This window comes from Brachycentrus maculatus, unplaced genomic scaffold, assembly GCF_059751285.1.
Source record: "Brachycentrus maculatus isolate JH-2025_06_01 unplaced genomic scaffold, ASM5975128v1 h1tg000061l, whole genome shotgun sequence".
Taxonomy (NCBI): domain Eukaryota; kingdom Metazoa; phylum Arthropoda; class Insecta; order Trichoptera; family Brachycentridae; genus Brachycentrus; species Brachycentrus maculatus.
In genome coordinates this window covers 2369813-2394562 of record NW_028280815.1, presented here as the reverse complement: position 1 = coordinate 2394562, position 24750 = coordinate 2369813, and the positions used below count along the sequence as shown (strand labels likewise).

General features: G+C 35.9%; 1 protein-coding gene across 3 annotated transcripts in view; it reads right to left on the bottom strand.

Moving 5' to 3' along the window:
- The window catches only part of Mhcl (Myosin heavy chain-like), a 186636-nt gene that overhangs the window by 128493 nt on the left and 33393 nt on the right, over positions 1 to 24750 (bottom strand). The window contains exons 1-2 of one of the 3 annotated variants that reach the window (XM_088256445.1): positions 15176 to 15268; positions 3803 to 5010 (exon numbers count right to left, since the gene is read on the bottom strand). The exons of 1 other annotated variant lie outside the window; for it this stretch is intronic. In XM_088256445.1, the coding sequence (XP_088112571.1) occupies positions 3803 to 4900 (1098 nt within the window). In that variant the 5' untranslated portion in view covers positions 4901 to 5010; positions 15176 to 15268. Of the gene's footprint in view, positions 1 to 3802; positions 5011 to 15132; positions 15269 to 24750 lie in introns of those variants that run through there. One more of the 3 variants, XM_088256446.1, reaches the window with a different exon arrangement.

The following is a 24750-nucleotide window of genomic DNA, read 5'->3' as shown; positions in this document are numbered from 1 at the left end:
TTAATCTTAAGTCATATTTTTTAAGTTGATGTGACTAATGGGTAACTGTTATTTTTCTGTTACCCTATTGGGATGGTATTCGTTAATTTTATCATATCAAATTGTCAAGTCAATTTAGCAGCTAGAAATACGCAATACAGAACCAAATTACTGCACTGGTTGGCGTGTTTAGCTTTGAATGATCGAATACAAAACCGAATTAACTAACGACTTCTTTTAAAGAAGTCGTTATCAAATTCGACTTTTTTTTCAGTTCGATCACCTACGTCTAAAAATATATTTTAAATACTATTCAGCGCTTTTAATGTGTAACTGTTATTTGGAGCATATACGACTTATTTTGCATCAACTTTAATCGTTTCTTCCTCTTAATAGGACACGAGATTCACTTTATCCTCATCTGTTGCGAAATAAACCCTTCTTGACGGTGAAAACCATAAGTTAAATAAAACAAAGATGGACACGGCTTGCCCCCACTATTCGAGTGAAACGGAAGGCCCGTGGACGCCTATCAACAGTCCAGCTCTTCTTAATGAACTTTCTGTGGTTTTCTCACCACAAAAGGCTAAATGAGGAGAAATTCTCCAATAGACACAAACAATTCTGGGTATTTTTGAATCAGCAATCGGACAGAACCGATTGATTCCTCCTGATACCCTACCATGGTTTGGACACGAGGAACGGATGGGTGACAAAAGAATGACTAGGAGAGCGTGTTTAATAAAAGATAATAGGAGAACAAAACGTGGACGGCTAAGAAAGATCAAGTCATATTATTTTTTGACATCTCATCAAAGATAAAGAAAAATATGGAAGTCTGGGCAGTTACGGGGCTGACGACCGTCATAGGCTGATTTAAGTGATCACTTTACACACGTGTAACGTGTATGAAAATAACTCCTGTAATTGGAGATAATCCAGATTTTGTGAGTGTGAGTGTGTAAGTATTTGGACACACTCAAAATGTTGTAAAGATCAAGTCAATTACAATCTAAAATCTGGTCGCGTTAGAAGCATATATAGCCGAAGACATGCATGACTGTATGGACATAGAGGAAGCTAGGATAGCCGAGTGTGGCGTTCCACCTTCTCTGTCTACCTTTGCAGAAAAATGGCGTGATGATAGTGGTGGTAGTAGTATTAGATACTATAACTGAAGACGAAGATGAAGAACCGAAGCCTTTTAATGAATTAAAAACAAATTAAAATCTGACAGATGTTGGCGCAAGAAGATATGAAACATTGGGAAGCATTCACGATGTGGCGTTCGTAAATATAGTATCGAGAGATAATGGAAAAGAGAAAACTGAAAACTATTAAGTACAGATATGTGAAAATTGTGGTTGGTGGGCCGACTGACACACGACGACTCTATAAAGATACGAGTACGAGATCACGTTCATATAAGAAGTTAAACACGACAAATTCTAAACAGGACAGTGGACACTAAAGCTAAAACATATTTAAATATCACGTTAGTGGTGGGATTAGTGTCACAATTGATCAGCGATTAACAATGTTTCAATTCTTTCTTATCTAACGAACTGAAAACGTGACGGGAACGTTCTGTTAATCTCAATTTAAGTATTGATACCATGGATATTGGAACGGCGACATCAGAAAGCATTTTTTTTAAATTAACTACAAATTTATCATACCTCGCTTAGTCCGATTGGATGTTTCCGCCGATATTCCGAACTGTACGGAAACGGATAATTTAAGGTGTTTTGTATATACTTAGGTAAAGAAAAACATGGTATCAATATATTTTATGGATATATCAGCATAGATGAAGCAGTTTAATAAGATGGGAAGACAAATCTGGGTATTTACAGGGCGTACGACGTGTCGTTGGTCGGATAAAGTGGTTATTTTATACATCGTGTATCATTCTCCATTCTACCCATGACTGACCACCTGAAATTATGAAAAATTACATATATCGCTCACTCCTTTCAACAACGTCATATATCAAAAATCGACAATTTTCAGTTTTGTTTCATGTTTTCGGAATGCCTAGAAAATGTACTATATCCCAGCAAAAGCGGCATATTCTAAACTTAATATTTACCCGCTATAGGGCAGAAAGTGTTGTTTTTACATTTTCAAGTAAAGGTATTGTTTATTTTTTTAAATATACTAAATATTTTTTAAATGGAGAAAGAACCAACAGTTTTTACCTAAAAAGATCTGTTGCACAGTAAAAAGTTCAATAAGTGGCTTAATATTTATTTTTAATACATTTCATTATATTTTTAAACTTTAAAAACGATCTCCTGAAAAATCAAGTTTTTTGATATATGACGTTGTTGAAAGGAGTGACTGACATGATCCAAGGAGTTGATTTGAGTAGTGCGGTTGTCAATCATCGATATAATTGATAATGTTGCACGTAAATAAAGTGATCACTAACCAGCCGTCATAAGTATTGTAAATACCCAGACTTTGCTTGAGATGTCAAAAAAGTAAAATAAGTAATATTACTTTTTTATTTGTTTAATTTCCTTAAATTCTTTATATTTTCTGGCATCTCATCAGACATTGTACATGAAAGAATTTTGTGAATGTGATTTTCATCTAAATTTTCGTTTTTCTATTGTAGTTTTATTATTATAGACTTCAAGATAGTTCAACATCAAATAACGTTAATTTATTGGACAAATTACGTTAACTGTTTACGAAGATAAACGATTTAGGTACGCGTTAGAATAGACTTTTTTAAAAATTAAATACTGAATGTCATAATTTGACCTCACCTAGAGAGGAGAAAGACGTATTTCTAAGTCTGTTGATATTACATAAAAAGTTGTCGAAGAAAGTTTATTTTTAAAAGAACCTGTTCCACACGAGTGACACTTCAAACAAGTGCACTTTGAAAATATTGGCCTCGCGTGAATCGTATGTAGAATGTCGTGAAGTGTCGAGATGTTATGTAAAATGAGCTGGTGAAGTCTAGTGTAAATACGCAAAGTACGGCGATGCAATCGGCCCACAAATACTGAACAATTTCCCAACTCCGAACTAGACTGACTGGGTACGGGTCCGACTTTTAGAAATGGCCCCGCAAGATCAAAGCGGTTCCTGCACAAGGCGGCGCGTGTATCTTAAATACCATACCATTTGATGAAAGTGAAATTACGCCAAATTATGATGTAGCGAAATCAAATTATAGATACGCGACATTAATGACATCGGATAGAAAACGTATTACTGCTTAATTTATAATAATAATAATGAAAACACCATTCGACACGAGTGATATATTAACATATAAATAATAGGTAAGGTTAGGCTACTGACGTGTCGTTTTTGGATGTTCAGTTTGGAGAAAGCGGGTGTTCCAAAAGGGTGCATTCTCGAGATCCATAAACGTAAATAGAAATTTGAAAAACATTCAGAAATAATGTAGGTAGGTATTTTTGGTAGTCTACAAGAGTTCAGATTTATTTTCTAGATTTTTTAGGGCCTTAATTTGTTTTTGGGAGGGGGATTTCTATAGTTTATTTATTTCTAGTTAATGGGTCATTGGAACACCATAATCAATGACGATGACATGTGATTAGACAATTGACACAATAAAATATAAATTCTCTTTTTTTTAAGTAAAAAATAAGAGAAGAAGTTTTTAAATAAATTATCAAAAAAACGAGATTAATAAATTATTACTCAAAAGATTAACCCATAACGAGTAGCACAGAAGAATGATCTACAAAGGCTAAAGAAAAAAGGGTGGAGGTGATGATAAAGAGAATCAGACAAACTCATGTAAGTACGTCAATCGAGTAATATTTTAAAGAAATACCTTTTTAACTTCAGGATCTCCTTCTATTCCCATACTCTGCAAGTCCTTGAGCAGACCCTGGCCGTCCTTGCCGGTGTCCAGTCCCCAGCCGGCCTTTCTGCGCTCGGCGATGTCAAGTATCTCCTGCCAGAAGGCGGAGTCCATGACGTTCGGTTTCTTTCTGTTGATGCTGCTCCTGAGGCTGCCGTTCCTGACGAGCCCCTGGCCGGGGGCGCCGGAGACGGGGGGCTTGTTGGCGTTGTTGCTGTTCCACGGAGGCCTGGAAGCCGGCGAGGGAGACGAGTTCCGGAACGAGCCGGTTCTGGAGCTCTGGTTCGGGGAACTAAAGTTCCGCCGGACGAGAATGGGTTTGTTCCCTGGTATCGGCGGCTTCTCGCCTTCGGGCAATCCATTAGCTCGTTTTTCATTGCCATCTTTAAAGGAGTTTTTTCTTTCGGCCGCTTTCTTCTTGTCGTCCTTCGAATCGTCAGTCAACCCGTCAGCCTTGACGTCGTCTACTGTGACGATGCCGATCTTCTTTTCTCTAAAACTCAACCGTCCCGACGACCTTCTGGCGTCTTTTCTATCGAAGAAAATTCCCGAGTCTTTGGCATCTCCTTTTCGAGAACCGTCTGATTCCTCGATGGAATAATGACCTTGGTCTTCGTCGGCAAACCTCATTTTTGCGAGTGACGCTTTTGTGGACATGTGGTAAAGACGATCCGGGGCGCTGGTGAGGCCTTGAGAGTCGATACTCGCGTGTTTGCTGCATTCTGATTTGGTGTTTTCGCTGGAGTCTGTGTCGCTATGGCCGTCGACAGAGCTGGTACTAAAACTCTTTCCGTAGTCGGTTGGTTCCTTGCCGTTCCGGCTCGCGCGCTGAGTATCCGCGTTTCTGATTTCGATAAAGCAGTCTGCCGAGCTCGCTCTCGAGTCTCTGGACCTGATGCTGGAGCCGGAGTCCGACCTGAGGACGGTCCTGGGCGAGGGGTCCGCGTTGCCGCTAGCGTGGGCCTTGCCCGTGCATTGCTTGTGTATGACGGCGAGGTTCGCTTTGCTCTTGGGACTCGGCTCCCGTCCCCGCAGGGAGAGTTCGAAAGCTCTGTGCAGGTGAAACATGGCCACGCGTTAGATCGGTAAAATTTCACTTTCTTTCATCACGACTAGTTCGCTATTCACACATGGTAACGTGGTCACCGGAATGTGTTGCACGATTCCGTAAAGGTCACCTACTCGATACAAAGGAGAAATATCAAATAATGCGTAAAGCCGCGAGTGCACGACGCGGCCGGCTGCAGTTTTGACGGATCGGATAGACTGGAACACTGAATGTATTCACGTCACGCGACTCGCAATTTCCCCGAGTAATACGATAGCTGACATTCAAGAACCTAATATATTACGCCAACATAACACACTACATTCTATTGACATTTAAAACTGATGGATTTGAGGCGAAGTGTCGCCATACAGACGAGATACAAAGAAACAAAAAATAAATCAACCATACCATCTAAATCCCGGATCAAATATTAATGAACCCGAGAGATAGAAATATGTCTATATACTTCCGTTATGAACGCCTTTAGCTGTATGAGTTTTGTTGTATTTCTTGGTACAATTATACGTTTCATTACTTTGTTCGCTCCTGTTCACTTAATACTTTTATTCTTACTTTATTTTAGGTACTTCTATTATTTCTTTTAATTTTATTTTTACTTGTTAAATGATACTATTTTTTTTAAATCTATAGTGACACGTGTTTTGACGCAGTCCGAATCTAGATTTACCTTCACAAATAAAATTAAGAAAGGTGAATGTGTGAGAAAAGAACGGTAAAACAAATTTATAAACCGAATGCAGTCGGAAAAGGGGGCAGAAGAAGACCGAGAAAAACTTGTCACGATCAGGTATGTCGAATACTTGAAAGCGGTCAGGTCAGGAGTCAGGTCGAAATTCTCAGCGGGTATGTGTAAGAGGAGACGCATGAATGTGGAAGGAGCGAAGAGAGTTTGCAGAGACAGAGTGGTGTGGCGTTCGATTGTCTCTGCCTACCCCTACGCGGAAGCGGCGTGACGGTTAGTCAGTTATAATGATACTAGAGTAGTATTCTCCTGTCCTCGTGACAAGAGTCGAAACATCGAAAATACGCAATTTCGAATTGCTTTCGAAAGATAATTTGTGAACAACCGAAGTCAATCGGTTCTTGTCGATTCGGGATGGTCATACATTACACTGACACGCTAAGAAAACACACACGACACTGGGACGTTAAGAAACCTTTAGTCGACGCACAATACACCGGAGTTAATTAGAATTTATCGAGAGATGGAATTGAATAATTGATAGCAGTTTAAAGAATCGTTAAATAATTATATAATTAGAATTCATCGCTCCGCTTTGAGTGTTGAAAGCGAGGGATGAACATTACATCTTATTTATTTATTTATTAGAAAACCAACAGAATATTTAACAAAAATAACACAATATAATAAAATTTAAAAAATAACATTCCAACCAGAGGTTTTCACTCTAGTAATTTAAAAATAAAAATATACTGTCACGTACATAAAAGTATAACTATATAATAAACTTACATTACATGTTTTTATCAAATAATAGAAATTTTCTTTACCAACTAGTCAAATAGACATCGACAATATTTGACTTACAACGTATTAAAAAAAAAAATTTGCTTAATAAAAAAGCTTCTTTACATCTCACCAATAGATGTCTCTAGTGAAGTTCTAGTGATTCAAGAACAAGGTTTCTAAATTGGTTCATATATATAGAACTTCCAAGAATTTGAGTAGTGTGGTTGTCAATAATGGGTAGAATTGGTGAATGTTACACGTGTGTAAAGTGGCCACTTAAACCAGCCGATGACGGTCGTCAGCCCCGTAAATGCCCAGATTTCCATATTCTTCTTCATCTTTGATGAGATGTCAAAAAATAATATGAAAATAACTCCTGTAGTTGGAGATAATCCAGATTTTGTGAACAAGTATTTGGACACACTCAAAATGTTGTTATTAAAATAAACATTATTGACGTATATTTCATTAAGCATTACATCGCACATATCGCAGGCTCGATTTAAAAATGTATTTTGGTAGGACTTGGTGTGCATTTTAGGGATTTTAAATAAATAATAAAATCTTATTTTTCATTTATTATTTTGGCATTCACTTTGTGGTAAAATATGATGAAATCTAAAAGAAAACACTTGTTTTTTACCACTTGGGTTGTACTTATTTTTATTTTATTTAAGTTTTACTAAGTAAATATCACTATTTCTTAAAATCTACTGTGACACGTGTTTCGATGCATTCCGCATCATTTTTAAACACTGTAAACATACGGTGTTTGAAAATGAAAACATAGCACAGTGGATTTTAAGAAATAGTAGTATTTACTAAGTAAAACTTAAATTGAAAATGGATAGATATAACCACAAAGTGACTGCCGAATCAATTAATGAAAATATATTCATTTTATTTAAACGAATTGTTTCAGAAGAAACGCTTTCATTTTCAGGTCTCAATACAAACATTTCAAATATGGACCTAAAGATGGAACCATAGCTCCCGAAACTAGTCGTTAAAATAAAATAAATATAACTGAAAGTGGTAAAAAACAAGTGTGTTCTTTTAAATTTTACACACTAATTAACTATCACACTAAGGACGGGAAAGGTATTTCTACCCGTTCGGTCGGTTGATGCTTAACGACGGGAAGGGTATTTTTACATTCTGCGTCCGGCTTCATTTCGAAATCAGAAAAGAAAAACTAACTAACTAACTAACCGTCACGCCGCTTCCCCGCAGGGGTAGGCAGAGAGAATAGAGCGCCACACCACTCTGTCCTTGCAAACATTCTTCGCCTCTTCCACGTTCATGCATCTCCTCATACATACCCGCCGATTCTTACGACTCTTAACCTGACCACTTTCAAGTATTTGGCATACCTGATCATGCCATGTTTTTCTCGGTCTTCCTCTGCTTCTTTTCTCACTAACATTCGCCTCATAAATTTGTTTTACCGTTCTTTCCTCACTCATTCGTTCTACATGTCCAAACCATCTCAACACACCTCTCTTCTCAATTCTCAATTCAATTTCTCAGAAAAGAAGGGATTATTGAATTTTTTTAACCAAATTTCGTTTTTTTTAAGCTGAAATATTTAGCGTTTTAAGAAGGTTCCGTCGCCAAAAAAGTTCGACAGACACTGAAAAAACTTGTAACCAAATTATTGGAAATTTAAAGTTCAATCGCATATCCCTGGTGGAGCGCGTTAGTGCAGATAATCCAGTTTACTATTAATCGTCCGTTTAGTGGTAAGTAATTTGGTCGTCAGAGCTGCTGATGGCGATTATTAATTTAAATGGTAGTTAGCTATACCGTTAATTTACAAGCTCAGGGTGTTCCTTATCCGGTCCATTTGCGCTACAAACACACATACTCGTACTCGCATTACCAATATGTGCATCTACACTATGTATAATAAATACTATGCTTCGAGAAATTTCTAATTCAGTGGCACTTCGGATTTCAGTTTAATTTAATTCCATTAATTGATTCGGCAGTCACTTTGAGGTAATATCTATCTATTATTAATTTAAATTTTACTTATATTATTTATTGATTCGGCATTAACTTTGTGGAATGAGTTTTTTTTTATAATTAAAGACTAGTACAATACCACTTAATGAGTTTAATTTTATTACAAACGACTAGTTTCGAAAACTAACAGACGTTTTCATCTGCAGGTGAAAAGTAAAAAGTTTACTTTTTTACTTTTCACCTGTAGATGAAAACGTCTGTTAGTTTTCGAAACTAGTCGTGTGTAATGAAATAAGTCTCAAAGTCGTATTTTACAAGTCTTTAAAAAAATTACGTTTTACTTGGTAAATACCAAAATTATTTTAAACTCTATTGTGACACGTGTTTCGATGCATTCTACACACACAGTGTTTGAATATGATGCGGAATGCATCGAAATACGTGTCAAAATACATTTTAAGTCATATTGGTATTTATCGACTAAGACTAAAATTAAAAAGAAAATATATTATTAATATTTAAAGCATTCACTTTGTAGCTAGTAATTTTTTTTATTTTATATAAATTTTTTATTTAAGTTTTACATAGTAGATACCACTATTTCTTAACATCTAATGTGACACGTGTTTCGATCCTTTTCGCGTCATTTAAGGTGTTTGAAAAAGATACGGAATGCGCCAAAACACGTTTCACAATGGATTTTAATAAAAAGTGATATTCATAAAATAAATATTAAATAAAATAAAAATCGCTTTTGGTCACCGCAAGCTCCTTAATGACATAAAAAAACTATGAGGAAATTTATTAAATTTTCAACGGGAGATTTGTGTACTTATTCGCTGAGACACTAACAAAGGGTTAACTAGTTATCCAAGATATTTAACAACCAGCAACGATTTCTCAATAACGCTATTGTCTCAAGTTATAAAAGGAATGTATGGTTACAATTCATGTCTCCTTACAAAAACTCTAAAAATCAATCGTGCGACTGTAAACTGTGAATTACTGAGCGATTTGCTAATCCCTAGCGATTCTAAACACGCCCGTTTGGATTGTATAACTTTACACACACATATAATATGTCGCTCACTCCTTTACAGAACGTCATAAATCAAAAATCGTCAATTTTCAGTTGTGCGTGTTTTATTATCTCCAATTACAGGAGTTATTTATCATATTATTTTTTGTCAACTCAACATTGATGAAGAAGAATACGGGCACTGTGAAAATTCTAGTGATTCTTGTACAAAGTTTAAAAAATTGGATCATATATACTTATATAGAACTTCCAAGAATTTGAGTAGTGTGGTTGTCAATCGTGGGTAGAATTGGTGAATGTTACATGTCGCTCACTCCTTTCCAGAACGTCATAAATCAAAAATCGCCAATTTTCAGTTGTGCGTGTTTTCAGAATGCACAGAAAATTTACTATATCGCAGCAAAAGCGGCATATTTTTAACTCAATATTTACCCGCTACAGGGCAGAAAGTGTTGTTTTTGCATTTTGAAGAAAAGGTATTTTTTAATTATTTTTTTTAAACTAAATATTTTTCAAATGGAGAAATAACCTTCATGTTTTTCCTAAAAAGATCTGTTGCACAGTAAAAAGCTCAATAAGTGGCTTGATATTTATTTTTAATACATTGTATTATATTTTTAAACTTAAAAAACGTTCTCCTGAAAAATCAAGTTTTTTGATTTATGACGTTCTTGAAAGGAGTGAGTGATGTATGCAAGTTAGGTTTTAATTTTTTAAAATTTATTCCGCACATGCAAGCACTGTCGGCTGATGGAGTTGCGCAAGTCGCTTCAGTTTATAGTTAGTTGTGCCTAATGGCAATCGGAAAACCAAAACTTTTGTATTTAAAAGCATAATCAACCTTGTGGTATGGTAACGTAACACTCTCCTTATCATTCATCGTTAAATTTTTGGGTGGTATTACACAAAGTGAACGATGAATGATAAGGAGAGTGTTAAGTTACTTAATTCGATCATTTGATTGGATCACTCGCGATAATCACACCGATCCCATTATCCATGAATGATGCGAAATGCGTCGGAACACGTGTCACGATAAATTTTAAGAAATATTAGCATTTACCAAGTTAAACTTAAATTTAAAATTACTTATTACGAATCAGTTAAAAGTAGTGGTGTGTTATAATACTTAATAGTAAAATAGATTATAATAAAATCTAATAAAGGATTTTAATTATGATTATATTATACAAATGCATTGTTGTATGAAAATTCAAATAACATATGGGTTATTTGAAATTACATACAAAAATCCAATTCCATAATAAAAATATACTAGGACTGAAATTCATTCATTCAAAACCCTATCCGCAACCCAATGGCGCATAGGGCACTGCATGCATCATATATACGCATTGTTATCTTGATCGATAACACATGAAGGAAAGGTGATCAGCCCTCCGCTTAAGGTACCAGTCCAGAGTCACTGAAACTTATTTGACCCCCCCTGGGAATCGAACCCAGGACCTCCAAAACGGTAGCCGAGCGTTCTGACCATTAATTATACTACGGAGGCGGACTACTGAAATTCACTCAATTCAAATTCATTTCGTCAGAAAAATATTTATATAAAATCATGGTTTTCAAACCCTGCCTTGTTGTGTATGTAACATAGAATTTTGTCTAGCCTCATGTCAGTCTGATGATGTCGGTAACGATGAAACCCGATCAGTGGTTAAAAAAATATACGTGGAAAACACTATAAAGTTGTTATTTTATTATAAAAAATGCAATTGCACCAAGAAATGTCGGCACAAAACTTAAATTTGGTAAATATTTTATGGACCCAATTTTTTTTATTTCTTCCGTATAAAGCGGACTTAGGGGGCTTGTGCACTACCCGGAATTTCACCGTCCGGCAGTCCGGTTTTGAATAAAAAATAAATAATAATAATAATAAATAAAAGCGACTCGGTAGATTAGCGTGATCGAATTTACGTGTTCACGCACCGATCAAGAACACCGATCCGAAGAAAGATGGACAAAAGCACAAACCAATCCAAGCCAATCATCGTTTTAAAACGCTAAATGACGTGCTGGACGGTAAAATTCCGTGCAATTCCGTGTAGTGCACAAACGCCCTTAGTCTCTTATCGCTCACTCCTTTCAAGAACGTCATAAATCAAAAAACTTGATTTTTCAGGAGAACGTTTTTAAAGTTTAAAAATATGATACAATGTATTAAAAATAAATATCAAGCCACTTATTGAATTTTTTACTGTGCAACAGATCTTTTTAGGTAAAACCTGAAGGTTTTTTCTCCATTTGAAACATATTAAGTATATTTGAAAAAATTAAATAAACAATACCTTTTCTTCAAAATGCAAAAACAATACTTTCTGCCCTGTAGCGTGTAAATATTAAGTTAAAAATATGCCTCTTTTGCTGGGATATAGTACATTTTCTGGGCATTCCGAAAACACGCACAACTGAAAATTGACGATTTTTGATTTATGACGTTCTTGAAAGGAATGAGCGATATGTTCTTACTTTTCTTCATTCATGCTTTGCCCCACCCACATTTATACACAAGTAAACAGCTACAATGGCGAGCAGTTGTGAGAATAATGATGAATTCATTACCAACTATTGTAATATGAAAAGTAATAACATTTAATGTGCAGTCACTGCGCAAGGTCACCTGGCCACATTACCGCCCACAAATTACGAATAAAGATAACGATAATTGAATTAAGCCAACTCTCAAGCAAATTTACACTTAAAAAATATTCAGTAATTTTTTCAAAGCTACAGCGGAACTATTAGCGAAGATATGCGCAAATTTTCAGTGGGCGGACTATCTGTGGGTTAACTAACACTTCTCGCCTTCTGGCTTCGCAGTTCCGTAGTTACCGCGTTTGGCTTCCGTGCTGAAGGTCCAAGATTCGATTCTCAGAGAGCCAAAAAATATGAGATTTTTTACTGTAATATTTATTGAATATTGTCAAACTCAAAATAACTTTGAAAGGAATAACTTTGAAAGGAAGAATATTTGAGTAGATTTCCGAAATGGAGAAAAAACCTTGAAATTGTCAACTTGTGCGTGATCAGGTCAGGAGTTGAAATAATTGGCGGGTATGCATGAGGAGATATGTGAATGTGAAAGAGACGATGATTGATTGCAAAGACGAGAAGAAAAGGTGTTGTTTAATTATTTTTTTAAATATACTAAATATTTTTCAAATGGAGAAAAAAACATTCAGGTTTTACCTAAAAAGATCTGTTGCACAGTAAAAAGTTCAATAAGTGGCTTGATATTTATTTTTAATACATGTATTTTATTATATCTCTGCCTCCGTAGTGTAATGGTCAGCACGCTCGGCTACCGTTCTGTAGGTCCCGGGTTCGATTCCCAGAGGGGTTCAAATAAATGTAAGTGATTTTCCACTGTAATATTTATTCAATATTACCCTGGACTGGTACCTGAAGCGGAGGGCTGATCACCTTTCCTTCATGTGTAAAAACGATCAAGATAACACCGCGTTATATGACGCAGTGCCCTATGCACCATTTGGGTGCGGATAAGGGTTTTATTATTATTATTATATTCTTAAACATCAAAAACGATCTCCTGAAAAATCTAGTTTTTTTTTTATAAATGACGTTGTTGAAAGGAGTGAGCGATACATGAATTATGTATGTAATATATTTAAATAAATAAATAAATAAATACAGCTTGTCGGAATAAATCCCAACATTTTATAATCTGTTTTGATTACAAAAAATACATCGGACGCGATGTATAAATATCAATTGATAATTTGTTTACACCAGCTGACAGATTGAATATCTGCATATATGTAAAATAGAGACATAACTCAATGCTGAAATACACTTCGCAATTTGTAGGTAATTTGCATATTTCGAACCTCGAATCGTTTAACTACGAATTTATACTGCGAAATGAACATAATTTACACATTTTATTTATAAAATACGTAATATGCTCTTCAAAACTCTTGCAAAACAAGCTCTTCAATTTTTAATTTAAATCACATTTTAAAAAAAATACGCAGAAATTCATTGCAAAACTAATATTGCTGATTCGGTCACCTTCGCGCGTCTGTTGCAAAAATTATATAAATAACAACTAATTAACGAACCATCACGCCGTTCCCGCAGGAGTAGGCAGAGAGAATAGAACACCACAAAACTCTGTATTTGCAAACAATCTTTCACATTCACGCATCTCCTCGTACATACCCGCCGATTATTCCTACTTCGACCAGACCGCTTTCAAGTATTTGAAAATTTTGAACATGCCAAGCTTTCCTCGGTCTTCCTCTGCTCCTATTTCAAACTACATTTCCTTCATAAATTTGTTTTACTGTTCTTTCCTCACTCATTTTTTCAAATTTATTATTGATATGACTCTGCTCAAAGTAAAACCAAGTAAATATTTTGACATCTCAACATAGATGAAGAAGAATATGGAAGTCTGGGTATTTACAGGGCTTGCGACCTGTCATAGGCTGGTTTGACTGATGTCTTTATACGCGTGTAACATTCACCATTTCACCCACGATTGAAAACCACACAACTCGAATTTTTGAAGCTCATACATACAGGTAAATCATATAACGCATACGTCGCTACAAGGGTGAGTTTGCGGTAGTATCTATGGTTGTTCTAAGTAAGCTTTTTACTCGTATTTAGCAGAGATTCTTTTAATTGTAATGTATGCAAGTTTCTAACCGGATTATTTTACATAGTGCTAGACGCCTGAAAACAAGATTTTCAATTTTTATGCAGCTTAAAATTTAACTAGTTATTTATTGACTTGGCGTTTAATTTGTAGAACTCCATTTTAATTTATGTATTAATTTTAAATCAAACACAGATTTTTTGAGTCTACTAAGTTGTATTTTATTAACAAAAAACACATAAAAAATTATATGGTGACAATTGTTTCGCCTTGTTAGGGCATTATCAATTTTATTCGCAACATTTATCCGTGTATAGTAAATATTTATATTTTTAAATAATTTGAAAAAAAAGTAATATCGGGTATTAATAATAACATGTCCGCCTCCGTAGTGTAATGGTCAGCACGCTCGGCTACCGTTCTGTAGGTCCCGGGTTCGATTCCCAAGGGGGGTAAAATAAATATAAGTGATTTTTTCACTGTCATATTTATTCAATATTACCTTGGACTGGTACCTGAAGCGGAGGGCTGATCACCTTTCCTTCACGTGTAAACGATCAAGATAACACTGCGTTTATATGACGCAGTGCCCTATGCACTATTGGGGTGCGGATAAGGGTTTTATTATTATTATTAATAATAAAAACATGTATTAAAAACACGATATAAACACCACGGTATAGATTTTTAAACTTAAATTGAGAATTTATTAGTAAAAAAATAACGACGGGTATGAATTAAAATAATCTGATATAAAACATAACTTAAATTTCACTATTATTATTATAATACAATACTTAAACTCATTCAATTTGAATTAATTTTGTTAGGAAAAAAATATATAAAATCATGGTTTTTCAACCCCTGCCTTGCCGTGAATATAACATTTAAAATTTTGTCTAGCCTCTCCGCCAGTCTGATGATGTCGCTAACAACGAAACCCGGTCACTGGTCAAATAAAATATATGTGGAAATAACTATATAATTTATTATGGATATAAAAATTCAAACACCACAGCACAGGAAAACACTTTTTTATATTCAAAATATCGAAACTTCAAGTGGGAAAACCGCGTTTCTTTTTCCAAATAAAACCAAAACTTACGAAAATAAACCGCGTTTCTTTTGCAAATAAAACCGAAACTTACGAAAAAACCGTGTTTTACTTATATGTATAAACAAACAAACGTTAGAAGTTGGAGAGATGCGCGCGCACGCGACTCGAAGGCTCGCCGTGCACTGAGAAAAGTGCCGTCAGACTCCGATATCGACAATAGCGCGGGCGGCATTTCCTACCGGTTCATTTCGTCACCGGTATAAAAAACACCGCACCCTGAGGACCAAGGATCTACAAAAGGGTATACAATAGTTACATCTTCGTTACCAAGTGTCTTCAATCAGAATTCCGTAATTTTGAGTGCGAATGAATGGAAAACTCTTGAGTGCTTTTGATAAAGACAAGTTCTGGTCGGTGTGTATTTGAACGAATTCAACAGGCGATATGATCACAACTTCTTCCTCTTTTTCTTAGTGTAGGCCTTGTGGCCTATTTTTAAGAAGGATTAGCCTCTTGCGATGTCGATTTCTGTATACGTATACGTTAAGACCCGGTTTGATAATGCCCTCGCAGGGCGAAACAGCTGTCACAAAAATAAATAAATAAAATAAATGTGTCGGGCTGTGGTCCCGTGGTTAGTGTCACGGACTCGTAGTCAGAGTTTCTCGGTTTGAACCCACTCTACCACAATTTGATACCTATTTTTAATAATGAGCCGCTTAGGCTCACAGAAATAATATAAAATTGAAATATTTGTGTGAATCATTAAACACACAAATATTTATTTTAATTTTTTAAAATATAGAATCATTAATCAGGTTTTTATTTAAACTTTGTGGATTTCTCTAATTGAATGTCATTTCAATAAGCATATTCTAGCCTTTCTATCTATCCCTGCAGAGAAACAGGGTGATAGTAGTAACTTCGGTTGAATAAAAATGTCACTGCCTGGTATTTTCAAAATTGCAACTCGGCAACCTGGTGACATTACAGAAAAGCCACTTCAAATTGTGCTGTCAAAGTAAATTGTAAACAAAAACAAACGGAAACACGCGACGGCGTTACATATGATAGAGACAGACTGATTTCTGCCATTTTTATGTGCGACCAATAACCGAAAATGAACGGATCGCCGCAAAATGCACGGTTTGCGAGAAACACTATAGACAATGCAAAGATACAAAACAGGTCATTTGCCATATGAATTCGTGAAGGCATCGAGTAGCCCGCGCCAGGCGGATGCTTTAGGCTTAGCTCATTACGTCATCGTTGAGTCGCAGTTGAATTGGTATTTTGACAGGTACTCGCGGCCGGTAGGAACTCGGCAATAACAAGCGACGCGTTGTGGGCGTCACTGGACGTTTCTCCAATTGATGACCAATGAAATCGCAATTACCGACGCGTAGGGCACTTCACACCTCATACTGTAAAAGGGATACGCGATAAGCAAAAACTAACTAACCATCATGCCGTTTCTATACAGGGGCGGGTAAGAGAGAATCGAACCCAACCCCACTGTGTCTTTGCAAACAATCCTCGCCTCTTCCTCATTCACATATCTCCTCATACGTACCCGCCGATTATTCCGACCTGATCACGCGCAAGTATTTGAAATACTTGATCATGGCAAAAATGATCTGGAAATTTATTTTTTGACATCTCAACATAGAAGAAGAAGAATATGAAAGTCTGGGCATTTACGGAGCTTACAACCGCCACAGGCTGGTTTAAGCGATTACTTCACACACGTGTAACATTCACCGATTCTACCCATGATTGACAACGACATTACTCAAATTCTTGGAAGTTCTATATATATGGAACCAATTTTGAAACATTATTCTTGAATCACTAGAACTTCACTAAAGACATCCATGGTGAGATGAAAGAAGCCTTTTATTGAGCAGAAACCCTTTCAATTGTACGTGAGATCACTTAAACCAGCCTATGACGGTCGTAAGCCCCGTAAATGCCCAGACATCCATATTCTTCTTTGGAAATTTGGAGATTATCCAGATTTTTGAACAAGTATTTGGACTCACTCAAAATAACTAACTAACCATCACGCCGCTTCCCCGCAGGGGTAGGCAGAGAGAATAGAGCACCACATCACTATGTTCTTGCAAACATTCTTCGCCTCTTCCACGTTCATGCATTCCCTCATACATACCCGCCGATTGTTACGACTCCTAACCTGACCACTTTCAAGTATTTGGCATACCTGATCGTGCCATGTTTTTCTCGGTCTTCCTCTGCTTCTTTTCCCACTAACATTCGCCTCATAAATTTGTTTAACCGTTCTTTCCTCACTCATTCGTTCTACATGTCCAAACCATCTCAACACACCTTTCTTAATTTTATCGATAATGCTTATCTCAGCTTTGCATTCCTTCCTTATTTCACTATTCGCACATCTATCATACATCGTTTTGTCGCACACTCTTCTGAGAGATCGCATTTCGACTGCATTCAGTCTACTTTCATCCTTCTTTTGCCAACTCCATGTTTCACTTCCATACATTAGAGTTGGAACCAGGACTCCGTTGTGCACTGCCAGTTTAGCTTCCGCTGATGGGTTTTTATTTGCTGTAACTGATTTCAGTGCACCATTCACTTTGTTCCCAGCATTCACTCTCCTTGATTCACTCAAAAATGATATCTGGATTTTGTCGTGCAAGTGTTTTATGGCAATACGAAAAAAATAGGGTCTTTGCATTAAAAAATAATCATTTGCTTAGACTTCTCTACTTATGTGTGTATTGTTTACCATGTATAATACAAGTTATGCAAAAATGTGGTAAAACTTGAAAACCGAGAAGTGTTATCCCCCCACGCCCTTACTAAACTCTGTGCGGTAGGTAGTAGGTAGTAGGTAGGTAGTAGGTAGTAGGTAGTAGGTAGTAGGTAGGTACTCACACTACTCACCCCACGTTCTCACCTCAACATTGCCGCTATTCTCTTCACATGTCACTTCAACTAGGTCTATTCTACCAAAACGTCACAGATCATATCTAACATAACGAAAAATACTAATATATAACTGGTGATGATGGTTCCAGTCTGATGATCTCGGTAACAACGAAACCCGGTCGCTGGTCAAATAAAAATAAAGTGGAAAAGCTAAAATTATTGGTTTTAATCTAATAATATATTAAAAAAACTTTGTTTTCAAACTCCGTTCCTTGACTAACCCCTTCCCCTTACTTTCCCCTCTCCTTATTTATAGAAAAATTTTATATTTTATATTTTAGTTATTATACAGACCTGAATGATGGAAGTTTAACTTCTGAAACATGTAGTCTTTAATAAAAACTCAAGTGGTAAAAAACAAAGTGTTTTCTTTAATTATTGTAACATGTCTTACCACAAAGTTAATGCCGAAACAATAAATAAAATATATTAAAAATGCAATTCCATCACGAGGTGTCAGTGGATAATATAAATCTATGAAAAATACCAATTTTACTTTTTACTTATAATTTTTAATATCATTACTTTTAATCGTTATTATTCATTTTTACAACCAAATTTCTAGTATTCTTTAACATCTCATCAAAGATGAAGAAGAATATGGAAGTCTGGGCATTTACGGGGCTGACGACCGTCATAGGCTGGTTTAAGTTTACACGTGTGTAACATTCACCAATTCTACCCACGATTGACAACCACACCACTCAAATTCTTTGAGTTCTATATATATGAACCAATTTTGAAACATTGTTCTTGAATCACTAGAACTTCACTAGAGACATCTATTGGTGAGATGAAAATAAGCATTGAGCAGAAACTCTTTTATTAGCAACTATTTTTTTTACGGGGTCGTCAGCCCCGTAAATGCCCAGACTTCCTCATCTTCTTCATCTTTGATGAGATGTCAAAAAATAATATGAAAATAACTGCTGTAATTGGAGATAATCCAGATTTTGTGAACAAGTATTTGGACACACTCAAAATGTTGTGATTAAACAATGATATAAAAAATGGCCTTTTTATTTCGATGTCTAGAGAAAACAGAAAAGAGAAAATGTTGAAGTACAAAAATACCTTACAAAAATAACACTTAATATTTGAATAGCATTGTATTAGAAATGTGTAAAATCATTTACGCCCACTATCACAATAGAAATCTGTAATAAGCCCTGATATGTAGGTGAAAATTAAGCTTTGTAACGGCATATTACTGAAATCTTAAAAATATTTAGTAAAAAAATCAACTTCGGTTACAAATTACTTGAAATTTAATTTAAATAAATTTTTGTATATATTTTTAATAATTTCGACCAAACGTGCACACTATTGCCACCTATTGGTTAATAGAATATCTCAATATAGCGGTGATGCAAACCAAACGTCTTCTATACCTTAGTGAAACTACTCTGCAACAGATGTCCTACATGACACCGTTTTCATATTTTATCAGACAGCACATTACCATTTTTGAACGGGAAACAGTCGTGAATAAATTAATAGCATAATTTTAATTCAGGAAATAGAAAACTGGAATTTTTACGCCGAATTACAAACGTATGTTTACAATGTCACGGTCATGTGGTAGTTATACGCTGATGTGTTGAATATTTTGGTATAATTTTGTGTAAAAATTCAAAACATAATTAATGCGATACATTAAATTTTCGTACGCAAACGTGAGAATCGTTTTTTTCCTCTTCTTTTTTATAAACACAAAGATCGCTGATACGTTTGAAACAACAATTTTTTTTTGTATAGGAAATGTAAAATGCATATTTATTATCAAGATACTGTATATTGAACGATACAATTCTTTATACTTGGAGAATAAAAATACGTCGTCTCTGTTGAGATACTTAATATACTTTTTTAACAAAATAAAGAAAACCTAGTACGATCGAATATGTATTTTAAATACTTAAAAGTGGTCTGGTCAGGAGTCGGAATAATCTGCAGGTCTGTATGAGGAGATGCATGAATGTGGAAGAGGAGAAGATTGTTTGTAAAGACAGATTGGTGTGGCGTTCTATCTTCTCTGCCTACCCATGCGGGGAAGCGGCGTGATGGTCAGTTAGTTAATTAGGTTTTGAATTACAAATAATCATTATAATTTATTCCCCCACCCTTGCAGATAAGTCTCTGCAACAGAGAATTTGCGGGCACTCGGGATTGCATACCCGTAATCGCACTGGCTTGTGCGACGTGGACATTGCTAATTTGCACGAGTCGGAATAATCGGCGGATATGTATGAGGAAATGCAATCGTACAATATGAGGGACCCCCTCCACCCTGCTGTCGATTTGTGCAGAACGCGAATGTGTCTTGTTCCGCGAGCCGGTGGTCGGGTTAGAAAGCCGCCCCGGAGAAGTGTTCGCCGGAATGTTGAGCGAGGTCGTGACACGAGACACGAACCCAAGGTCCGCTCATTCAGGATCCGGCGGCACACCACTCCGCCATACACACGCCCGAGCGAATCAAATGACGTCTTTTTAAAAATAAGTCGTAAAATTCATTCGGTCTTTGGATTCGATCATTCAAAGCTAATCAGTGCACAAATTTGGTTTCGATTATAAATAAAAACGCATGTTTTTTTTACCACATGAGTATTATATTTTACCGACTTGTTTCAGAAGCTACAGACGCTTCCATCTATGAGTTTGAATATAAACTTTATATTAAAGTAGATGGAATCATCTGTAGCTTCCAAAACTAGTCGTTATACTCAATTGGTAAAAAAAATGTTTTATATATAATTTAATAACGTCTTACCACAAAGTGAATGCCGAAACAATAAACAATATAATTTGGTTTCCTATTGCGTATTTCTACCTCTTCATATATTTAACAAATATTTCTTAAAAAAATAGTGATTATACCAAGTAAAACTTAAATTAAAAAGAAATAATATTGTTAACTTTTAAAGCATTTACTTTGTGATTAGTCGGTGGTTTTATTATTTTTTTACAAAAATGTTTATAATGTAATATAACCACAAAGATCGATGAAAATCGCATGTGAACATTTTATGTACTTATGAGTGTGCGAATAGTGCTATGGTAGTGACGAGTAGTACTATTTGCACGCTGGTTTAGTGATTGTCCTGACGAAGAGACGAGTACGTCTCAAAACCGGTAGACAAAAATCTCGGCGAGTGGTTATTTATTAACATTACTAACATTTTGGTAAAAAAAATAGAAAGAAATATAATCGGTGAAAAAGTAACGAATATAACATCCAAATCGAATAACCGAAAAAATAACTAACATATTAGTCCCATCTCTACTATACCACTCTAATACATACATACTGCAATCATTTACTATTCGCGAATTAAATATATGTTGTTGTTGGCTATGCGAGCGAAAGTTTCCACGAATGCAAAGGAGCCGTTTTGTCTCTATATTTTAGTACCGTATTTGTGGCAGAGGTTCCAAACCTTTCTTAGTGTGGCGCCTTCCTTTCAAAATTTCTCTTCAAAGGGGAAAAAAATCGCCAGAATGTAGAAATCAAATAATCAAATCCACTCACAAGTAGGTATTGTTTTGATTTAAGTAATACAGTTACAAAAACATTGATAACTTTGTGGTATGGTAATATAATACTTGCTTATCATTCATCGTTCACTTTGTGTAATACCACTTTTATAAACACTTATTCGTGACTACCGGTTTTGGAATAATCATTCCATCATCAGGTCATTAAAATAAAATTATTACGATTCGACATTTGTACAAAAATAAAATTTTGAAAGGAGAGTGAATATAAAAAAAAGTCTGTATATAATTTATTTTCAATATTTGTAATTTATTTTTTAGAGTTTTAATATCTTTTCGATATAAAACTTAAAGACTTAATAACTTAAGGTGAGATCTAAGTAGGGCCATGATAAAGTATTGCATTACTCGTGGCTATATTTCAAAGTCACTTGGACGTAAGGTAATTTAAAAGAAGTAAAGAATATAAATGTATAGGTTACTTCTCTGCACTTCTATGGTATATGCCTCTTCAAACCTCTTTTCCCCTCTGAAAGACTTCTAGACCGCCACAAGGAGGCGCATAACCCACATTGAGAAAGACTAGTCTATACTATTTCCCGTCCAAATATTGTGCGCCGATTTTTTTTTCGTCTGAAAAATGCAACGCATCTCATGTGTCTTGGTAAACGCAAATGAGCATCTGGGAAAACAGACGAGTCTGGAAGCGGTTTGTGGATTCCATATGCTCCACATGGGAAGCAGGTACGGGTATGAAATCTAAAGTATACATTAACCTCTAAGCTGCTCGATTTCGAATGTCAAACTTTCCGTCCCGTGCTGGATTATTTTACATTACAATATTTTGGACGAAAAAAGCATATTTTTGCCTATTTTTTGTAGTGAAACTTTCGGATATCCATCATAGATGTTCACAGTACACAATGCACTTTACTTATTATGTTTTAATGGTGTATTTACACAAAAATATTAACATTTACGGACTCGCGGCCTAAAGTATGGCGGCTGTATAGAAGACGCGGCTGTCGTATCTGCGGAGCACGAGCCGACCGGAAGTATTCACGATAAAGTTGACACTAAATTAAAATAATTTTGATATTGTATGACAATAAATCAAAGAGAACTAATTTATCCATGCCTCGAACTAAATTTAAGTGCAAAAAATATCCATAGGTGTTGATATAAGTACGTAAAGTTGAAAAACGACTATGCATGCGATCCGCAGTCAACGCTACTTCTATAAAAAAACGACAATAGATGCGATCCGCAGCTTACGGGGAGGGTTGAATAAAAATTAACGCAATAGCTGAATTTATTACAGCGGTCAAAGTACGTCACAACCTTGGGTGGATTGAATCGATATGCTGAAAGTCAACGTCTTCTGGTAGGGTAGGCACTCCACACGCGCAACTAGTGAACCAGACAACGCCATTCGCAATTCGTCTGATTCTGTATTCGTCCTATTATCGAATATAAATACACCTTTTTTCAAATATTTACTAGTTGCGTTAGAAAATTTTCCTCGCATTTTATGTACAATACAATGATTATTTACATTATATATTATTTATATCTCTTAAAAATGAAAGTGGATGTGTTATAGTTCACAATAAATCGTTAAAAAAGTAACGTTAATCCCTAAAAAATACATCTTTAATTATACTTCCAAACATGTGAATCGAATGAGCGAAGAGACAACAGTAAAACAAATTTATGAGGCGAATATATAATAGTTGGAAATAGAAATAGAGGGAGATCAAGGAAAACTTGGTATGATCAAGTATTTTACATACTCCAATGTTGTCAGGTCCCTCAATATCACCACTAGGAACCGATTAGAGGCATTACAAATGTGGCTACATCGTAGAATGCTACACATTCCATGGACCGATATGGTCAGCAACGCAAATGTGCTCCAAAGAGCAAAAGCAAGGAAACAGTTGCTGACTGGTATCAAGGTGCGAAAGGTGTCCTATCTGAGGCATGTTTTTAGAGGAGAGAAGTACTAATTATTTTACCTAATCATAAAAGGCAAAATAGAGAGAGACGACGAAGTTTGGGCTGGAGACAGATCTCCTGGCTCCGGAATATACGAGATTGGGTGGGGATCAGGACCGTCGAGGCCCCGTTTAAAGCTGCCCAAGAAAAAGACAATTACTCTCAAGCGACGTCAGGGGGACCTGACAACGCGCACAGAAGAAGAATAGTAAAAAATGGAAAAGTATCAGTATTCGTACGACTCGCAATTCGTACAGCCTGGAACGCCTTGCGTACGATTGGCGAAATCCTGCCCCAGTTACGAGTACAATAATAATGAAATGAGAAGCAAATATTTAAAGAGCGCATACTTCCATTCCGTGACTCTTGCGCCGAGGAATGCTGTGCAAATCAGCTGAGCAATCACGCGTCACGTCGCAGCAGAATCGAATTCACGGGCGACGACGCACTGCCATCATATGGTAATACCTCTCTAATGTGATAGACAATGTGGAGCTGCGAGCCGATCGAAATCTAGACAGGCCGAAATCGCTTCACGTCAAAATCGCGCCACATCAAATTGACACATTTCTAAATATCATCGTGTCAATCGTTGCAGATCGAAAAGGCAACAGGTCAAATAGCGACATATCGAAATCGCGACATGATTAATCGCTGCAGGTCAAAATTGTGACAAAATACATTCTTCATTGCCCTACTTGCACCAAGCAGTACATGAACTTGAACGTTTATTAATATAGCTTCTTACCTTACATTTTTATATGCCTAATAGCTGTTTTATTATTTTGACCGTCTCCATAGTATAGTGGTAAGCGCGCTTAGGCTACCATGCTGAAGGTCCCGGGTTCGATTTCCAAGAGGGTCAAAATAAATATTTGTAATTTTTCAGTCTAATATTTATTTAATATCACACTGGAATGGTACTTGAAGCGCGAGGCTGATCACCGTTCCTTCGTGTATTTGATGATCAAGATAACACTGTTTCTATACGATGCAGTGGCCAATGCACCATTGGATGCGGATAAGGGTTAGAAGAATTTACTATACCCATTTATTGTTTTATATTTTACATTTTCCTCTGTGTTTATTTTGTTATCTTTTTTACTTTCTTACTTTTGTTCCAGTCTTGTTTTAATTTGGACGTATCTTATTTACTTTTTTTTTAAGATTTTGTTATTTTTGTAGGTACCTTTTTAACCTTAA